At 42.3% G+C, this 21,321-nt stretch overlaps 1 protein-coding gene across 4 annotated transcripts in view; it reads left to right on the forward strand.

Annotated features, from left to right (window-relative positions):
• Positions 1-21,321, forward strand: part of hmgxb4a (HMG box domain containing 4a) — a 60,004-nt gene that overhangs the window by 2,226 nt on the left and 36,457 nt on the right. For 2 of the 4 annotated variants that reach the window (XM_084329885.1, XM_084329886.1), the window contains exons 3-8: positions 1,907-2,043; positions 4,074-4,149; positions 6,755-7,390; positions 15,113-15,316; positions 17,518-17,702; positions 19,160-19,241. In XM_084329885.1, coding sequence (XP_084186011.1) covers positions 1,907-2,043; positions 4,074-4,149; positions 6,755-7,390; positions 15,113-15,316; positions 17,518-17,702; positions 19,160-19,241 — 1,320 coding nt within the window. Of the gene's footprint in view, positions 1-1,906; positions 2,044-4,073; positions 4,150-5,654; positions 5,672-5,736; positions 5,746-6,754; positions 7,391-15,112; positions 15,317-17,517; positions 17,703-19,159; positions 19,242-21,321 lie in introns of those variants that run through there. The other 2 variants (XM_084329888.1, XM_084329887.1) reach the window with 2 other exon arrangements.

Genomic DNA, 21,321 nt, shown 5'->3' on the forward strand with positions numbered 1-21,321 from the left:
GATTGTCCCAGCTCAGTAGGTTCTGGTTTGCTATGCTATAACAATGGTGGTGGCTGTTTGTTTTCCTGTCCAGAACTTTCACAGCCTGATGGTAAACTACCTGTACAGATCGTAGTGTTGTACAGGAGGCTTGTGTCCAGCTAGTCAGACAGTATGTTAACACATCCACCGCCATCCACGCTGTAAAGCGTTATTGCCCGCCATGCTTTGACCGCCAGATCTAGATCAATATTAAATTTTTTCACCATGGCATTCATAATTCATATATACACCTCCGACGCTGCAGCTGGACCCTACGGCTCAATACAACAACGGCTCAATACCGCCGCCTGGTGGATGGTCGGGCGAGTTACACTCGAACAACAGGAAGTGGGGGGTGTGCGTCGATTAAATTCATCCGGCCGTCAGACATTGTTGCAAGGCTCCCGACAGACATTATGTACATAATGGATCGCTTTATAAACTTAATAATCAATGTGATTTCGGCGTTTATTGCGACATACAAACCGGAAATGGACCTAGGCGATCGACGTCCTATACCTGGGATATTTCACCGCCAGTCTCTTTGACGCACGGTAAGAGGAATATAACGTTATTTTCAGCCCAATTGTTTATTCATTTCACTGCAAACCATCTGATCAATATATCACCCATACTACATAAAGCATTTACTGACGATCACGGAATTATAAACACCCCCCCCCCCCCCTTTCCTCCGCGCATGATGAGGCATAACGTATACGATCATATACAGTTGAATTTTTTTTATATAGCGTGTCTAGGGAATAAACGGCAATCGATAATCTATATATGCGTTTAGGCCTATAACTCACGTTCTAGGAATTACTGCAGAAAATGATAAAAACATACTTATATTCTAGAAGGTATTTTTGTATGAATGAAAAAGTATAACGTTCCTACATCCTGAACGATAGATAATCGATGTTGAATGGGCCATAGTAATGTCAATTTAGCAATACAATTTAAAAAGTTATAGTCCTGCAAAGAAGGTGAACATCTCCATAGGCTTACAGTGGTGGCAGACTGGCTATATTGATGGATATAAGTTATGCCAGGGAATGTTTTAAGTGTGACATAATAATGGCATTAAAATGCAGTGCTGCTGAGGGCGCCCTCGTGGCGCATACCATAGTGCCTCGCGCACCTACGCGGCCGACCCGGGTTCGATCCCAGCTCCCGTCGTTATTTGTCGCATGTCCTCCCCACCTCTCCTCCTGTTCGCCCTCTCCTCTGTCGGTCCTGCGTGACCAATAAAGCTGTAAAATGCTAAAAAATAACAATAAAAAAAAATAATAAATACAGTGCTGCTGCTTTTGTTGACAGAGAGTTTCTGATGTGACGGAAGTTTGATAAGTGAAACTTTGCGTTGTTTACTACCGATTTGATTTGTTTTTTAAATGTAAGATTGGAGTCCATTTTTATCCCAAGGTATCTATATTCGGATACAACTGTCAACCTTTCTCCTCTGACATAGATGAGACAGTATTCATCAGCCTCTTTGTAAAAAAACATGCAAACAGTTTTTTTGGTGTTTAAATGCAGACGTGAGTTAGTCAACCATTCAGTGACCGATGTCATTAATACCGCTGTACAGAGTTGTGGTATTAATATGTACAGTTACACAGGTATAAAGACACTATGGTAGTAAGTCATACTGGCCAGCGGTATAACTAGTAAGAGTAGGTAAGGGTAATATTCTATGTTCTATTATTATGACCTATTCTGCCTGTACCCCCCCCCCCCCCCCCCTGCTGCTATCACACCTGAATTTCCCTCAAACAGATTAATAAAGGAACATTTAACTTGACGATGGTCATCTTATTAATATTAATAATGGTTTAGTTTTCAGGGTAAAAAAGTAGCGTTTTATTGCGTTTCCCTTCAGATGTGGGGATGGAGGGAGACAGAGGGCTTGTCGCCGGCCGCAGCCAGCGGGAGAAGAGGAGGTCGTATAAGGACCTCCTGCGGGAAGAGGAAGAGATCGCAGCGCAGGTCCGCAAGTCCTCCAAGAAACGGCCCAAGGTAAGACTCTAGGAACAGTGGCTCGGGAGGTAGAGCCGTCGTCTGGTTCCCGGGTTCGATTCCCGCTCCTCCCGGGCAGCGTTCTTGAGCAAGACACTTAACCCCTTATTGCTCTCGATAAGCAGGTTGGCACCTTGCATGGCCGCCTCTGCCGTCGGTGTGAGAATGTGTGAGTGAACGGGGTAAAATGTGAGGAACAACAATTGTAAAGCGCTTTGGATAAAAGCTGCTATATAAATGCAGCCATTTACCATTTATTTACCAATAACCATTAATCTCCAAACTGCCTCAGAAACTTGCTACTATTATGCACTTTCAATCCAATCCAATCCACTATATTTATAAAGCACATTTAAAAACAACAAAGTTGACCAAAGTGCTGTACAAGTCCCACAACATAAGATAAAAACATAAAAACTGTTTGACGAACAATGTTTTTTTATTTTTTTTTATTATCTTTTTCCTCCTTTTTTCTGTTTTTCTCCCATCCCAATGTTAGTCGTTATGCCAATTCCCAATCCCCTTCCTGGTCGTTGTGCACTCTACCCCCTACCGTCGGTCCGGGAGGGCGGAGACTATCACATGCTTCCTCCGACACATGTGTACCCAGCCCACCGCTTCTTTTCACCTGGCAGCGCAGACTCTCACCGGGGGAGTCTAACGTGTGGAAGGATCACACTACCTCTCTTAGATCCTTCCCTCGCTGTGCAGGCGCCCCGACCAAACTGTAGGAGTCGCTGTTTACAACGACCAGGACCCACCCTCGCCGGGTTTCCCACCCTCTAACACCGCCAATTGTGTTAGTATGGACGGTCGGCCAACCCGGAAGCACCACAGCTGGATTCGATCCCACTGTCTCTGTGGTGGTAGACAGACACTTAGTCCTCTGCACTACCCGGCCGTCCTTGATGAACAATGTTACTGACCCTTAGCTGCCAGAGTTGTTACCTGCTGACCTGTTGTACAGAACTTGTAAGTGGCTTTGGATAAAAGTGTTCAGCTAAATGACTAAATGTAAATGTTGAGTCTTAGCTGCGACACACACATTTGATATGAGATAACCAGCAGTATCCGTTATGCCATCAGCATAGGTGTTGTCACATAAAATCTGATCAAATCAAATTTATTTGTAAGGCCCGACAACACACGTTAATGTCCCCATGGGCCGGACACGTCTTCTTTAAACAAGTCAAGAAGAAACATCACAATAAATCAAGAACAAAACAAAAACACCACGAAGTCCAAAAAAATTTAAATAAATAAATAAACGCAACACTCCCAGACGTACCCCACACGAAGGTAAGGAAAAACTCACTAAAAACCTAGCAATAGGAAAAAAGCACCACAGGCAATGTGGAGGAGAGAAACCCTCAAGGGCCGTTCAAGGGGGGATCTCCCTTAGATGTTTGTGATAGTAGTGTTGCTATAAAACAGGCGCAACAGTTGGTAAGCATGTACATATGTAATGAAACACAAATAAGTACATGCAATAGCAACTGGGGTACATAAGACAATTTTGAAAGATTGAAAATAGAGCTGATAACGGATCCATTTGAGGTATGGGGGCGGCATAGAGAGGATCACATCCTCCCGGCCATCATCACGGGACGTCCACTCACAGGGAGACGGGGGGACAGGTGTTAGACAGTTTGCGTGTTTGTGATGGGTGGACATAGCAATAGATACATGTAGTAAGCATATATGTGAATAGAATAGATACATGTAGTAAGCATATATGTGAATAAAATAGATACATGTAGTAAGCATATATGTGAATAGAATAGATACATGTAGTAAGCATATATGTGAATAAAATAGATACATGTAGTAAGCATATATGTGAATAGAATAGATACATGTAGTAAGCATATATGTGAATAAAATAGATACATGTAGTAAGCATATATGTGAATAGAATAGATACATGTAGTAAGCATATATGTGAATAGAATAGAAGTACTTCCACATAGTGGATTTATTAAAACTCTGGCTTGTCTCTGTGATTGACGTCTCATGTCTTTTCCAATCAGGACTCAGAACTATTCCTGCTGGGCGGGGACTCTCACAAGAAGAAGAAGAAGCACAGCGATGACTACTATTACAGAGGTGAGAGTGTTCTGACGGATCAATAACCTGTGTATTAGGACTGGTAACACAGCGATCACTACTATTACAGGGGTGAGAGTGTTCTGACGGATCAATAACCTGTGTATTAGGACTGGTAACACAGCGATCACTACTATTACAGGGGTGAGGGTGTTCTGACGGATCAATAACCTGTGTATTAGGACTGGTAACACAGCGATCACTACTATTACAGAGGTGAGAGTGTTCTGACGGATCAATAACCTGTGTATTAGGACTGGTAACACAGCGATCACTACTATTACAGGGGTGAGGATGTTCTGACGGATCAATAACCTGTGTATTAGGACTGGTAACACAGCGATCACTACTATTACAGAGGTGAGAGTGTTCTGACGGATCAATAACCTGTGTATTAGGACTGGTAACACAGCGATCACTACTATTACAGGGGTGAGAGGGTGTTCTGACGGATCAATAACCTGTGTATTAGGACTGGTAACACAGCGATCACTACTATTACAGGGGTGAGGGTGTTCTGACGGATCAATAACCTGTGTATTAGGACTGGTAACACAGCGATCACTACTATTACAGAGGTGAGAGGGTGTTCTGACGGATCAATAACCTGTGTATTAGGACTGGTAACACAGCGATGACTACTATTACAGGGGTGAGGGTGTTCTGACGGATCAATAACCTGTGTATTAGGACTGGTAACACAGCGATCACTACTATTACAGAGGTGAGGGTGTTCTGACGGATCAATAACCTGTGTATTAGGACTGGTAACACAGCGATCACTACTATTACAGGGGTGAGGGTGTTCTGACGGATCAATAACCTGTGTATTAGGACTGGTAACACAGCGTTGACTACTATTACAGAGGTGAGGGTGTTCTGACGGATCAATAACCTGTGTATTAGGACTGGTAACACAGCGATCACTACTATTACAGAGGTGAGAGTGTTCTGACGGATCAATAACCTGTGTATTAGGACTGGTAACACAGCGATCACTACTATTACAGAGGTGAGGGTGTTCTGACGGATCAATAACCTGTGTATTAGGACTGGTAACACAGCGATGACTACTATTACAGGGGTGAGAGGGTGTTCTGACGGATCAATAACCTGTGTATTAGGACTGGTAACACAGCGATCACTACTATTACAGAGGTGAGAGGGTGTTCTGACGGATCAATAACCTGTGTATTAGGACTGGTAACACAGCGATCACTACTATTACAGAGATGAGAGTGTTCTGACGGATCAATAACCTGTGTATTAGGACTGGTAACACAGCGATGACTACTATTACAGAGGTGAGGGTGTTCTGACGGATCAATAACCTGTGTATTAGGACTGGTAACACAGCGATGACTACTATTACAGGGGTGAGAGGGTGTTCTGACGGATCAATAACCTGTGTATTAGGACTGGTAACACAGCGATCACTACTATTACAGGGGTGAGGCTGTTCTGACGGATCAATAACCTGTGTATTAGGACTGGTAACACAGCGATGACTACTATTACAGAGGTGAGAGGGTGTTCTGACGGATCAATAACCTGTGTATTAGGACTGGTAACACAGCGATCACTACTATTACAGAGGTGAGAGTGTTCTGACGGATCAATAACCTGTGTATTAGGACTGGTAACACAGCGATCACTACTATTACAGGGGTGAGGGTGTTCTGACGGATCAATAACCTGTGTATTAGGACTGGTAACACAGCGATGACTACTATTACAGGGGTGAGGGTGTTCTGACGGATCAATAACCTGTGTATTAGGACTGGTAACACAGCGATGACTACTATTACAGGGGTGAGGGTGTTCTGACGGATCAATAACCTGTGTATTAGGACTGGTAACACAGCGATGACTACTATTACAGGGGTGAGGGTGTTCTGACGGATCAATAACCTGTGTATTAGGACTGGTAACACAGCGATGACTACTATTACAGGGGTGAGGGTGTTCTGATGGATCAATAACCTGTGTATTAGGACTGGTAACACAGCCATGACTACTATTACAGGGGTGAGGGTGTTCTGACGGATCAATAACCTGTGTATTAGGACTGGTTGGAGGTGGGCTAAGAGAACTGTCTATAAAAGACTAGCCACCCAAACAACTGCCTCTTTGCACTGCTGCGGTCAGGCAAGCGCTACCGGAGTCTCATGGCCGGTACAGAGAGACTCAGAAGGAGCTTCTATCCCCAGGCCATCAGAATGCTCCATGACTCTACGCAACACTAATCCATCCATCTACATTCACTGCACACAACAACCACATGCACACACTCACTCTCACTCACACAAAACATCCGCTTTAAACACTTTTTAACATTACGCCATATTTGATCTATTCATTACCAAAATATTTGCACCAAATCGCTACCTCGTTTTTTGCTTTAGTTTGTATATTGTATAATTTGTATAGTGTTTTTGGTCTTTATTCTTTTCACTTTTTTCTTTACTGTATGAAGCACAATCTCAGGAGGCTCATACAGAACCAAGCATTTCACTGTAACATACATGTACCGTATACTTGACAAAAACTTGAACTTGAAACATGGACTCGACAATCTAATCTCACCCGCTGTTCTCTGTGTCAGACCACGAAGGCGGCCCGCCTTCCCACAAGAAAAAGCGCAAGTCCGCGGACCGCTCCCCGCCGCTGACCACCGCCGCCACCTCCTCCTCCTCCTCCTCCTCCCACCCGACGGACACGGCCATGGGCCTCCTGCAGGCCATCACCTCCCCCCTGGCCACCGGCTCTGAGCCCAGCCCCCACATGCACAAGAAGCCCTCCTACCCCTCCTTCTCCTCCCACTCCTCCAAGGACCGCAAGCGAGAGGGGAGCGGCGGCGGGAGCAAAGGGGGCCACTCCTCCTTCCCCCACTCGCGCCCCGCCTCCTCCTCCTCGTCCTCCTCCAAGAAGCACTCCTCCTCTTCCTCCTCCAAGTCCTCGTCCCTGTTCCACGGCGGCGCCCCCAAGGAGGAGCCGCTGACGCTGCGCGAGGCCGACGGGCTGAAGATGAAGCTCATCATGTCGCCGGAGAAGATCAAGGAGGAGGGGGGCGAGAGCTTCCCGTTCACGCCGCACTCCTCCTCCTCCTCCTCCTCCAAGGGAGGCGCCAAGAAGGAGAAGGACCGGGATCAGCGCGGCGTCCAGGTCAACAAGTCCCCCAAGAAGAAGCCCCAGAGCCGGGAGCCCCTGCCCATCGTGGGGAAGGAGGTGGAGGTCGAAGGTGAGGAGGTCGTCTGCTACTAAGTAATCTACCCTGCCTATATTACTGCTAATATGTGTATACTACTGCCTACTATACTAATATGTGTATACTACTGCCTACTATACTAATATGTGTATACTACTGCCTACTATACTAATATGTGTATACTACTGCCTACTATACTAATATGTGTATACTACTGCCTACTATACTAATATGTGTATACTACCTACTATACTAATATGTCTATACTACTACCTACTATACTAATATGTGTATACTACCTACTATACTAATATGTGTATACTACTGCCTACTATACTAATATGTGTATACTACCTACTATACTAATATGTCTATACTACTACCTACTATACTAATATGTGTATACTACCTACTATACTAATATGTCTATACTACTACCTACTATACTAATATGTCTATACTACCTACTATACTAATATGTCTATACTACTGCCTACTATACTAATATGTGTATATTACCTACTATGCTAATATGTGTATACTACTACCTACTATACTAATATGTCTATACTACTGCCTACTATACTAATATGTGTATATTACCTACTATACTAATATGTGTATACTACTGCCTACTATACTAATATGTGTATACTACTGCCTACTATACTAATATGTGTATATTACTACCTACTATACTAATATGTGTATACTACTGCCTACTATACTAATATGTGTATATTACTACCTACTATACTAATATGTCTATACTACCTACTATACTAATATGTCTATACTGCTACCTACTATACTAATATGTCTATACTACCTACTATGCTAATATGTCTACTACTACCTACTATACTAATATGTATATACTACTGCCTACTATACTAATATGTACCGTATATACTACTGCCTAATATACTAATATGTCTATACTACTGCCTAATATACTAATATGTCTATACTACTACCTACTAACTATGCTAATATGTCTATACTACTACCTACTATGCTAATATGTCTATACTACTACCTACTATACTAATATGTCTATACTACTATACTACCTACTATGCTAATATGTCTATACTACTACCTACTATGCTAATATGTCTATACTACTACCTACTAACTATGCTAATATGTCTATACTACTACCTACTATACTAATATGTCTATACTACTACCTACTATGCTAATATGTCTATACTACTACCTACTAACTATGCTAATATGTCTATACTACTATACTACCTACTATTCTAATATGTCTATACTACTACCTACTATGCTAATATGTCTATACTACTACCTACTAACTATGCTAATATGTCTATACTACTATACTACCTACTATTCTAATATGTCTATACTACTACCTACTATGCTAATATGTCTATACTACTACCTACTAACTATGCTAATATGTCTATACTACTACCTACTATGCTAATATGTCTATACTACTACCTACTATACTAATATGTCTATACTACTATACTACCTACTATGCTAATATGTCTATACTACTACCTACTATACTAATATGTCTATACTACTACCTACTATGCTAATATGTCTATACTACTACCTACTAACTATGCTAATATGTCTATACTACTATACTACCTACTATTCTAATATGTCTATACTACTACCTACTATGCTAATATGTCTATACTACTACCTACTAACTATGCTAATATGTCTATACTACTATACTACCTACTATGCTAATATGTCTATACTACTACCTAGGGGTGGATGGTATAAACGGTATACGGTATAAACGGTATGAATTTGCTCTAAGGTATGGATTTTGCACAGTGCAATACTCCAATTCAGCCATTGGCAATTCAGCCGTTGGGTGGGGTGGGCGCTGTTGAGCGGGCCTGTGACCAGACCGCCTATTGCTTATTAACAGCGGAGGAGTGCGCCGAATGCTTCCGCGCTTTCCCTGATTGGCTGCGACACGCCCCGCGGCAGGCGCGGCAACCGCAGAGCGGAGCGGAGCGGCAGAGCTTGCGGCATTATTTAGCCGTAAACCGCCATGATTCTCATTCGAAGCTTAGCTCACCTGGCAGCGCGGCGGTCCTGCGGTCCGTTGGAGCGGCAGAGCTTGCGGCATTATTTAGCCGTAAACCGCCATGATTCTCATTCGAAGCTTAGCTCACCTGGCAGCGCGGCGGTCCTGCGGTCCGTTGGTTTCAAGTTCGAATCTATTTCCGCACTGCCGCTCTCTTCACATGGTCACATTGTCACATTCTTGCACTCCTCCGCTGTTAAAAAGCAACACGCGACCAGACCTGAAAGCGCCCCTGGCTCTGCGGCTCTGCAGCTACATATGCTTCTAGCAAAATCCAGCATCCAGCCCCGCTGTTTGCAATGGGAGCAGCACGGAGTCTCGACTCGGGACTTATTTTATTTGGAATATAATGACTTTATACGCAAAAGTAGCCTAGTTTTAAGTTAAAATATTATAAATCTACATGCCTTGAGGATGTCATTATTTATATAGCCTGCCTATCAGGCAAAAAAAAAATATTCTAACGGAAACACTGATACCGTGATATATAGGGATGGTACGTTTCACATTTGAACCGGTACCGGTACCTGTGAATCGATACCGGTACCCAACGGTACCTTTTTTCGGTACTTTAGTCTCAAGAAATTTAATTTACCTACCTCAGTCGTAAAAAAAAATATCCAAACTTCAAATAACTACAATTTTGACAGTTTTCGGCTTGTCATTGCTCCGACTGCTTTGTTGTTGAATCAAGTCAAATCCTAGGTAAGCATATATTGTGCGTGTGAACGTTGACATGAAAAGAAAAAAGTAAAAAAAAAAAGTAAAAAAAAAAAAAAGGGAAATAATAAAAATATTTTTTTTTATTTTTTTTTTCGGTTTCTCACTTGATTCGATACTCGGTAGTACCGACGTGTTTCGGTTCGGTACCTCAAAAGTACCGAATTCGGTACCCATCCCTAGTGATATATACAATTACCGTCTATGCTTCAAATTATACCGTGATATAAATTTTAGACCATACCGTCCACCCCTACTACTACCTACTATGCTAATATGTCTATACTACCTACTATGCTAATATGTCTATACTACTACCTACTACTATACTAATATGTCTATATTACTACCTACTTACTTTTTGGAATTCAAAGCTTCGGGCCGAGCAGGGTTAGAAAAAAAAAAAAAAATCCAGGGCTTTTTTTGCCCCCCATAATTGATTTTCGGGGGCTTTTATTTGTATTTCGGGGGCACAGAATTTTTTTGATGAAAATTTACATAAAGATTATAAAACATTGTTGACACTTTTTTTTACAGTCTTCGTCCCTATGTTTGATAATGTAATGTTAATGTCTCCATATATAGGGCTCTACGCTAACCTTTTTCCCAAGGAGCACATGTGCTCCTAAATAAAATGTTAATAAATAAAATAAATAAAAATTTAGGAGCACACAAAGAAATGTATGAGCACAGTGAAAATTGTTCAAGTAACACAGAGTTTATTAACAAACTATTTATCACATGCATATTATACTGTGCGTGTGCACACTATGAATTGAAAATGGGGGACCCTGATGTAAACAAGACGAAAGTCTTTCTCTGGTCTGCATCCCCTTAACAATTGTGTGTATTGAGCTGTACTGTATTGTACCCATTCTGCAATCTGTTAAATAAAGTGTTCATGAATTCATTCATTCAAGGGCTGCTTTTGTATGTTGTAGTCTTGTCACGATACCAACATTTTGACTTTGTTCGAGATAAAAAAAATAATACATTTGAATTATTTTTAGTTTTTGTTTAAAAAACTAAAGTTTTATGTTGTGGGACTTGTACAGCACTTTGTTCAACTTTGTCAGTGCTGTAAAGTTTAAACCTTTTTAAATCTTAGACAAACAAAACACTTTGCTTTCATCAAATATTGTAAGCCGTCATTTGAGGCTTTATAAAAGCAGCACAATGAACACAAATCAGTGCAGAGTCCGACCTCATCTTAAATAACAAACAGCATTGCTTGTTGTAATTAACAAAGAGAGGCAGAGTTGATTTTACAAAAAAAAATTTAAAATCATATTTATTTTTTAATTTTTATAATCGAATTTTATTTTTAGATTTGAATCCCATGCCCATCGAACGAAGCTTCAAAGTATTTAAGACAGCCCTAATGTGTATATTACTACCTACTATACTAATATATCTATACTACTACCTACTATGCTATTAATATGTGTATATTACTACCTACTATACTAATATGTCTATATTACGACCTACTATGCTAATATGTCTATACTACTACCTACTATACTAATATGTCTATACTACTATCTACTAGGGGTGTAACTGTAAATATTTGACCACACAACGATTAGATTAGATTACGATTCTTCAGGCAACGATTCAATGCATCATGAAATCTCTTCATTTGACCACGATTCGATGCGATTAGATACATTTTTGATCAGTTAATTAATTTGAATACACAGATGTGGCTGGGGGAACTGATTTACCCAGCATGAATGGACTATAGGTCAATAATAGGGGTGTATATATGTAACGGATGGTATCGTGAAGCGCAGTCAAGAAGGGCTGGGGTGAGTAGCGGTGCTATGTAGAGCTGCCGCGGTATTGATATTTTCCTTACCGCACACATTTGCGAAATATTTCCTACCGCCGCGGTTATTACCGCACAGTGCGCACAAAAAAAAAAAAAAAGTTGGAATGCATTTTTTCTTTTTTTTTTAGTAGTCTACTCTTATAGCCTGCCTCTAGTCTAATGGCGCTTTTCCACTGCATAGTACCTACTCGACTCGACCCGCTTTAGGCACCTGGTACTTCGTTCCTTTTCCACTGCAGCCAGGTACTACTCCGTTTGTCTCCGTGTGGGGATGCAGGCGGTGCCGCTCGCTTGTGTACACTGAAATCTCCGTGGGCATAGCCAATTAGCCATGTCCGAGGGCTTGCAGCAAGCCAGAGTTTAACACAGTTTAAATCAATCAATCAATCAATAACAACATTAACCATACTCTCGTTGCGTCTATTCTGCCAAAGCTAACGTTACCTCTCATTGTGTATTCTACCAAGCAACCCGGGTTTAACGTTACCTCTCGTGTATATCGGCTGACGGTAGTATTAGGCTAATAACAACAACAAACTTAACACATCAGCGATCTTGTTGTGACACTAAACTCTCCGCTCGGTGGTAAATTGGGTTGATGTCGGTTTTGTTTCATCAATAAATAAGGCAGAATACACAGTGAATCCATTCTTTTTTGTTTATTGCACTTGGTTCTGTCGCAAACAAATCCTGAATGAAATGCATCCTTAGCGAGGCAGTAAAGATGGCGGCGTTCTGTTTTTGTTCAGAGCCTCCAAACTGTGACGCGTCTCTCTTCTGACCAGTCAGTGGTCTGCAATGTTTCACATGACTTTTCTGGTACCACTTCTACCCAATAGGGTCGCTTGGAACTGAGTAGGGTATATCTGCAAATAGGGCTGGGCGATATGACGATATTATATAAATATCGGGTACAGTTCATTAACAATACACTTTTTCAACGTATCGTGGATATCGTGATGTTTTGCCCAATAGGATTGTGTCGCGTCAATCTGGTCCACACGTTACTCGTTCATATCTCAGCCCGTGTTGAGATATGCCCATTCCGCGGTCTGTTAATAAAGTTTTCAATCAGACAGATGTATGGAAAGGCTTTTATTATAACATTCGTTGAGGTAAAATCATTATGGCTCATTTAGTCATCCTGCGGAGCACTGGTCTCCTACTAGTCGGTCGCGGGGAGCTAATGTAAGTAGCTTTGTTGATGTCAGCACACCGGACATTCAGGAAGTAAAAAACTAATAGAGCTTGCCGATTGGTGCTAAGAACAGCAGGGCGGGTGCAAGCGGTGTGACGTAATTGGCAGACTCGACTGTCAATCAAAATTATTCTGTTGTCCGTCAGAATGAATGAATGAAAACTTTATTAACATATTGCAGAATGGGTACAATACAGTACAGGAGGATGAAGACCAGAAAAAGACTTTCGGCTTTTTTACATAAGGGTCCTCCATTTTCAATTCATCAAAACATTTAGAGACATACAAATATACAGTAGTTTCATAAAAATGCTAAAATGCTATTGATTGATTGATTGATTGATTTAAAACTTTATTAACATATTGCAGAATGGGTACAGTACAGCTCAATACATACAATTGTTAAGGGGATGCAGACTTTTGTCTTGTTTACATCAGGGTCCCCCATTTTCAATTCATCATATTTCATATCTAAATCATATAATATCTCATTGCTAAATATATGCAATATATTATAATCTAATAATCCAATAATCTAAATCAAATATATAATATAAAAATGCTAAATGCATGGGTATTTTATTTTGTCTTTAATGTTAGCTTGCAAACTCAAATACTGTCTTGGTAAGCCTCATAATGAATCGTTTGGGGTAAAAAAGAAAAACATCGTGATGTGTATCGTGTATCGCCGAAAGGTCAGAAAATATCGTGATATCATATTTAGGCCATATCGCCCAGCCCTATCTGCAAAGCCGCAAGCCAACTTTATTATTATGATAAAAAACAGCGGTGACGCGGTATTCAGCCTAACTCTGCGGTGAGCGTGATGCAACAGCGATACCGCGGTAATGCGGTTATCGCGGCAGCTCTAGTGCTATGGGTTAAACTCACTCTCACATCCTCAAAAGATGCATAGACACGGTACAAAGAAGTGTATTCACCTCTTGGTATAGCGGTTTGTGTTGCTGCCCGCGGTGTGGGAGACCGGGGTTCGAATCTCCCTCTGAGCATCGAAGTTTGAGGTGACGTTGTCACAACCGTTACATATATTTGACCCCACAACGATTCGATTACGATTCTTCAGGCAACGATTCAATGCATCATGAAATCTCTTCATTTGACCACGATTCGATGCGACCTTAGGATCGATGCATTGTTACACCCTTATGAAGAGATTACTATGTATGTACTATGCTAATATGTCTATACTACTACCTACTATGCTAATATGCCTACTGTATATTTCTACCTACTATGCTCATGGATTTTTTTTAACCGTATGAATTCTACCATTCCCTCTCTACTGTTCCCTTTCTACCACTCTACTGTTCTCTCTCCAACGCTCCCTCTCTACTGTTCCCTTTCTACCACTCTACTGTTCTCTCTCCAACGCTCCCTCTCTACTGTTCCCTTTCTACCACTCTACTGTTCTCTCTCCAACGTTCCCTCTCTACTGTTCCCTTTCTACCACTCTACTGTTCTCTCTCCAACGCTCCCTCTCTACTGTTCCCTTTCTACCACTCTACTGTTCTCTCTCCAACGCTCCCTCTCTACTGTTCCCTTTCTACCACTCTACTGTTCTCTCTCCAACGTTCCCTCTCTACTGTTCCCTTTCTACCTCTCTACTGTTCTCTCTCCAACGTTCCCTCTCTACTGTTCCCTTTCTACCACTCTACTGTTCCCTCTCCAACGTTCCCTCTCTACTGTTCCCTTTCTACCACTCTACTGTTCTCTCTCCAACGTTCCCTCTCTACTGTTCCCTTTCTACCACTCTACTGTTCTCTCTCCAACGTTCCCTCTCTACTGTTCCCTTTCTACCACTCTACTGTTCTCTCTCCAACGTTCCCTCTCTACTGTTCCCTTTCTACCTCTCTACTGTTCCCTCTCCAACTGTTCCCTCTCGTCTCTCAGGTCACTACGGCGGTGGCATGGGGGACGACAGCTCTTCCTCGGGGGCGGAACTGGAAGCGGGGGAGCTGGTGATAGACGACTCCTACACGCACCTGTCCAAGAAGAAGAAGAAGAGCAAGAAGAGCAAGAAGAAGAAGGACAAAGAGAAGGACAGGGACAAGGACAAGGGAGGACGAGAGAAGAAGCACAGCAAAGGATCCGGAGGTGAGAGACATAGTTCTGGTTGTCTCCGTTTTCGTAACCTCATAACGTGCACTGGCACGTATACGTGCCGTTACGCGCAAGTCATGGCACTTTGCGAGCATCTAGCAGCTGCATTTTTCGCCGAACATATAACCGTTCGAAAGATATATTTGCCCGCCGTTCCAATGGCACCTCACTTGACCAAATCCGTGCCTCGGTTCTCGAGTTACATGACGATATGTCAGCCGAGCGTCTTTCTACAGGCCGCGCGTCATGATGACCAGCCCGGACTGTATACGCTCCAGAACTGACCAATCACCGCTGATGGCGAAAATGTTTGGTCAGCGTTGTAGCCAACGAGTGTACGCTTCCAACGATATCCCACTTGGGGGTTGCAAATATAGGAAGTGGGTGAAAGTTGATGAGCCAAAGCGAGAAGTGAATCAGACTTCAGAATGCACGAGGAAATTGATTTTGGAAAGCTTTTTCTTTTGGCGTCAGTTTTACTAAAACGTCTCTCAAAGACCCATTTCTGAACAGATTTTTATAAAATGTTGACCTGTACTACATAAGACTTAGGGCTATGGATTCCAGCTCCAGGCTATGTTTTCCAGCTCATACCTCTATGCTGGAATATTGGAATATGGAATCTTGCAACCACTAAAGAAAAATGTGAGTACAGAAGTTCAAGTTCAACTCAAGTTCAGACCTCTGTTACTCTATTTCATTAGTACTAAAAGTGATTTTCCTTTTTTGCATTAGTAACTTCAGAATGTTATCTTTCAAAAGAGACCAGGCTCATGCATGTGCTATAAGTATAACGTATAAAGCTAAGCTTTGCAAAGAAAGTATGCAGTCCTCAAGTTCAAGTAAAAAAATGTCCACTTTTCTGCCTGCCTGTTAAGAGGTTAAAGGAACACGCTAACATTATGAGAAATGTGCTTACCGTCTTCTCCAGAGTCAGACAAAAGATAGACACCAGTTTCCTCTGTGCGTCCAGTAGAAAGCTATCCGGCTGCAGGCTAGCCTAGCTTAGCACAAATTAATGGAAGCAGATAAGGACCACTAGCCTAGCTTAAAACTCCGGGATATGCTTTTGGCCAAAACAGCTAGGCCATATATGCAAACAGTTAGCATGCATATATAGTGGCACAGTGTTTTCTGAGATATTGATGAACGAGTGCCCATTGAACCTATTCACACAGTGGCCTTTTTGCTCATTATATGGTGCTCGGGTTGGGATTGGAACCGGGCGACACGCACCGTGTGAATACGGTCAGCTGTGTCTAAACAGACTGTTGCATCGTGTTCTCTGATGATGACCTCCTGGGGCGACAATGGCTCAGGAGGTAGAGAGGTCGTCTGGTAATCAGACGGTTTCCGGTTCGATTCCCGCTCCTCCCGGGCAGCGAGTCGGAAGTGTCCTTGAGCAAGACACTTAACCCCTAACTGCTCCCGATGAGCAGGTTGGCACCTTGCATGGTCGCCTCCACTGTCGGTGTGTGAATGTGTGAGTGAATGGGTGAGTGAATGTGTGAGTGAATAGGTGAGTGAATGGGTGAGTGAATGTGTGAGTGAATGTGTGAGTGAATGGGTGAGTGAATGTGTGAGTGAATGGGTGAGTGAATGTGAGTGAATGTGTGAGTGAATAGGTGAGTGAATGGGTGAGTGAATGTGTGAGTGAATGTGTGAGTGAATGGGTGAGTGAATGTGTGAGTGAATGGGTGAGTGAATGGGTGAGTGAATGGGTGAGTGAATGTGTGAGTGAATGGGTGAGTGAATGTGAGTGAATGTGTGAGTGAATGTGTGAGTGAATGGGTGAGTGAATGGGTGAGTGAATGGGTGAGTGAATGTGTGAGTGAATGGGTGAGTGAATGGGTGAGTGAATGTGTGAATGGGTGAGTGAATGTGTGAGTGAATGTGAGTGAATGGGTGAGTGAATGGGTGAGTGAATGGGTGAGTGAATGTGAGTGAATGTGTGAGTGAATGTGTGAGTGAATGTGAGTGAATGTGTGAGTGAATGTGTGAGTGAATGGGTGAGTGAATGGGTGAGTGAATGGGTGAGTGAATGTGAGTGAATGGGTGAGTGAATGTGAGTGAATGTGTGAGTGAATGAGTGAGTGAATGGGTGAATGTGAGGAACAAAACTGTGAGGCGCTTTGGATAAAAGCTGCTATATAAATGCACCGTCGTTCACCCTTGACCTCCCGCTCGCCCTCCAGACCCCTCCAGAGGCCACGCCCACGTTGCCCACCCCACCGTCACCCACAGCGCGGTCGGCCCCATGTATGCCATGGCCCCCCCGACGCCCGCCAACCACCACCAGGAGAACAACGCTGTGACGGAAAAGAAGAAGAAGAAGGAGGAGAAGGAGCGGGAGAAGCACGAGAAGAAGGAGAAGGAGAAGGTGAGGAGGGGGAGGGGCTGTACGACACGGCGGCCATGTTGCTCTTACGTCATGCTTGGGTGGGAGCAGCAGGGTGGTAAGTAGGGTTGGGCATAGTTTGGATTTGAACAATTCCGATTCCGATTCCGATTCTCCATTTCGATTCCTGTTCTAAACGATTCTCGCTTCCGATTCTTTGAGGTGCCGGAAGTTAGGAACCGGTTCCTATTAGAACCGGTTCTCTGTGCCCAACCCTAGTGGTAAGGAATCCAGAATTCTTAGCACAAATGAATGGACGTGGATACGGATCAGCTAAGCCTATAGCTTAAAACTCTGGGAAGAGGTGTTTTTGACCAACAGCTAAATAATAATAATAACTTCGTTTTATATAGCGCCTTTTCAAAAGACTCAAGGTCGCTTTACATCGGGGGAAAAAACAAACAAAAAGTAACAAACATAGTGGACAGACGCAACATACAAAGTGGTAAATTAGGGGTTAAAGGCCGAGAGGTGAAGAGGTGGGTTTTGAGTCGTTTTTTTTAATGAGTCCAGAGTTGGAGCGTTCTGCAGGGAGGGAGTTCCAGAGGGTGCGAGCTGCCACACTGAAAGCTCTGTCCCCAAAGGTCTGCAGTCTGGTTCGGGGGATGGAGAGCTGACCAGTGTCCGTGGATCGCAGGGACCGTGACTGAGTGTGGGGGTGGAGGAGGTCAGTGAGGTACTGAGGTGCCAGAGCGTGGAGGGATTTGTAAGTGAGCAGCAGGGTTTTGTAGGTGATGCAGGATTTGATGCTAGGCTAGCTGATCACGTTCCAGTCCCAAGTTTTGTTTTATTTGTCACATATCCCTGAATTTCCCCAAGGGGACCAATAAAGGAATATCTTATCTATCTTATCTTATATAAGGTACATGTACATTATAGTGAAATGCTTGGTTCTGTATGAACCTCCTGAGATTGTGCTTCATAAAACAACAAAAGAGTAAAAGACCAAACACACATATACAAAATATACAATATACAAACTGCAAAATGCAATCCGCTTCCATTCATTTGTGCTAAGCTAGGTAGGCTAGCTCGCAGCCGGATAGCTTTCTACTGAACGCACAGAGAGGGAACTGGTGTCTATCTTCTTGTCTGACTCTGGAGGAGACGGTAAGTGTATTTCCCATAATGTTGGCGTGTTTCTTTAACACGTGACACTGTTGTTGGACTGAAACCTTGTAACTTGAATTTCAACCTTTTCTTAAATAAAATAAATGTATATGTATCTAATGTTAACGTGGTACCTGGACAGACGAAACCCATTCAGAACCTAATGTAACGTTTCAACACTAAAGGGAGTAATACAAGGCTGCTTTTTTTCCTTCTTGGGGTTTAGTCTTTATAATATATGTAGACATAATCTTTCTCTTAATTTCTTCTCTTTATAATATATGTAGACATAATCTTTCTCTTAATCACTTCTTCTCTTCCATCCTCAGCCCAAGAAGAAGAACATGTCGGCCTACCAGGTGTTTTGTAAAGAATACCGAGTCAACATCAACGCAGAGCAACCAGGATTAGGTGAAATAATCTCAACTGTAATTCCGTTCTAATAACCCTATCGGTTGTGATTAGGGATGTCCCGATCCGATCACGTGATTTTCAGAAGATCGGGATTGAAAAAAAAGAATCGGGAGTACATTCTTTTATTTTTTTTTATTTAATTTTATTCAACAAACATGACCATGTTCACGTCTTAAACTCATACTGAGGCCTTAGTTTTGGTTTAAAATTACATATCATCATTCATTTATTTATTGTCACACAGAGCAGAAGAATTTGCCAAAACAAACGCATTTCCTTTGATTTACACCGTCGCACAACAGTGACGTATGCCGAAAATAGCAGACCTCACAACGCGTTGCTCCCGCAACACCGGCAGGTTATGTCCACCTGATGACGCGGAACAGCTGGACAAAATGTCAGAAGTTTGGAAGCATTTTAAAATTGAAACCGAAGCCAGTCCAATAGCCAGTTGCAATGTTTGTAAGGCGGACGTTCCGCGTGGAGGAAAGAACAGAGCTGCGTTCAACACGACCAATCTAATACGCCACCTGAGAAACAGCCACGTTATGTGACTAGAGCGAGCAAAGGAATGGGGGAGGCGGCTGGTGCTTTGCCAAACAGCTGTATTGATTGCAATGCCTCGCTTGAATGAAGTTAATGTTCACCTGGATAACGTCAACATTCGCTTTGTGAGGATTATCGTCAGCGTTTCAGACCAAAATGGAGCAAATCATTACGTAAGTCGAACACTGTGAATGTATACTAAGCAAACAGATTGAAACTTTGAATATTTCTCATATGAAGCACATTCTCAGGGGCTCAGGGTGAATGTAATGTGAGCCACCACGCTCGAGGGGCTATTGAGGCAACAGAGGGGCTTGTCTCGCTTCGCCAGTTTCTGACAAAAATGCGTCAAATCGGTTACTAATGTGAAAGATCGGATCGGGAAAGATCGGTATCGGCAGATACTCAAAATCACATGATCGGATCGGGAGAAGAAAAAAAATGCGATCGGGACATCCCTAGTTGTGATATACGATACAATAAATATAGGCAATACATTTTTTAAATCTGTATATATATACTATGAGTAAAAGTAAACAGTATACACAAGGTGCAGGTGAGGGTCTACCCTAACTGGCGTGATATACGTCATACGTTTATAGTACGTTAATACCTTTCAACTGGGTTCGCACAAGGTCCTTAACCCTTTCACTGCTGCACTATCAAACGGTTAACCCTTTCACTGCGACAATACACAGAAGGTTAACCCTTTACTATCACACTACTAACGGTCGCTTGATTTTTGGAGAGAGAAAAAAGGTCAATGCCTGGAATTCCTTGAAAACAGCCAATTTTTTTAACAAGGTGCTTAAAAAGTCATTGAAATTCAAATCAACCATTCGCATTGAAAGTTTTGTTCATCCATGATCAAATTGTTCTGAATCTAGACATTTAAAAAAAAAATAAGTGTAACTAATTGTCGTAAATTGGTTTTAACCATAAATATTGGATCAGATTTTTCTTTCTATAAAAAACAGCATTTAAAAGTTTATTGTATCCTTTTAAATGCCCTTTTAAAATGAAAAATAGTACTTAGGAAAGTACTTGAAAGTCCTTGAATTTCATTTTGCAATGTCTGTGGGAACCCTGTTTCAATGAACATATAATACGTTAAAGGAAAACCCCAACATTTTGGGAAATTAGCTTATTTAACATCTTCCCTGGAGTTAGACAAGAAGATACATACCTTTTTTGTCTCTGTGCGTGCATTTAGCTTTGGGAACAGTCGCTCCGTTAGCATAGCTTAGCTTCATCACTGGAAGTGAGGCAGGACAGTAGCCTGACGTTCCCTACAGGTTTGTTGATATTCTCATTCCTTCAAAGGATCCGAACCGATTGAAGTTTATGGATACCATGACTTAAAATCCTCTTACCTTGACGATTAAAAGCCTCCCCAATTTAGAAAACAGTAATCCAATGGCTGGTATTGATAATATAATACTAACTGCTGCACGCTCGGAGCTAACCGGAGCTAACACAGAACAGGATGGTAAAGCAAATATAATGACTTCCTTTCTGGGGTTTTCAAAAT

Source organism: Notolepis coatsorum (genome assembly GCF_963971535.1).
Source record: "Notolepis coatsorum genome assembly, chromosome: 14".
NCBI lineage: Eukaryota > Metazoa > Chordata > Actinopteri > Aulopiformes > Paralepididae > Notolepis > Notolepis coatsorum.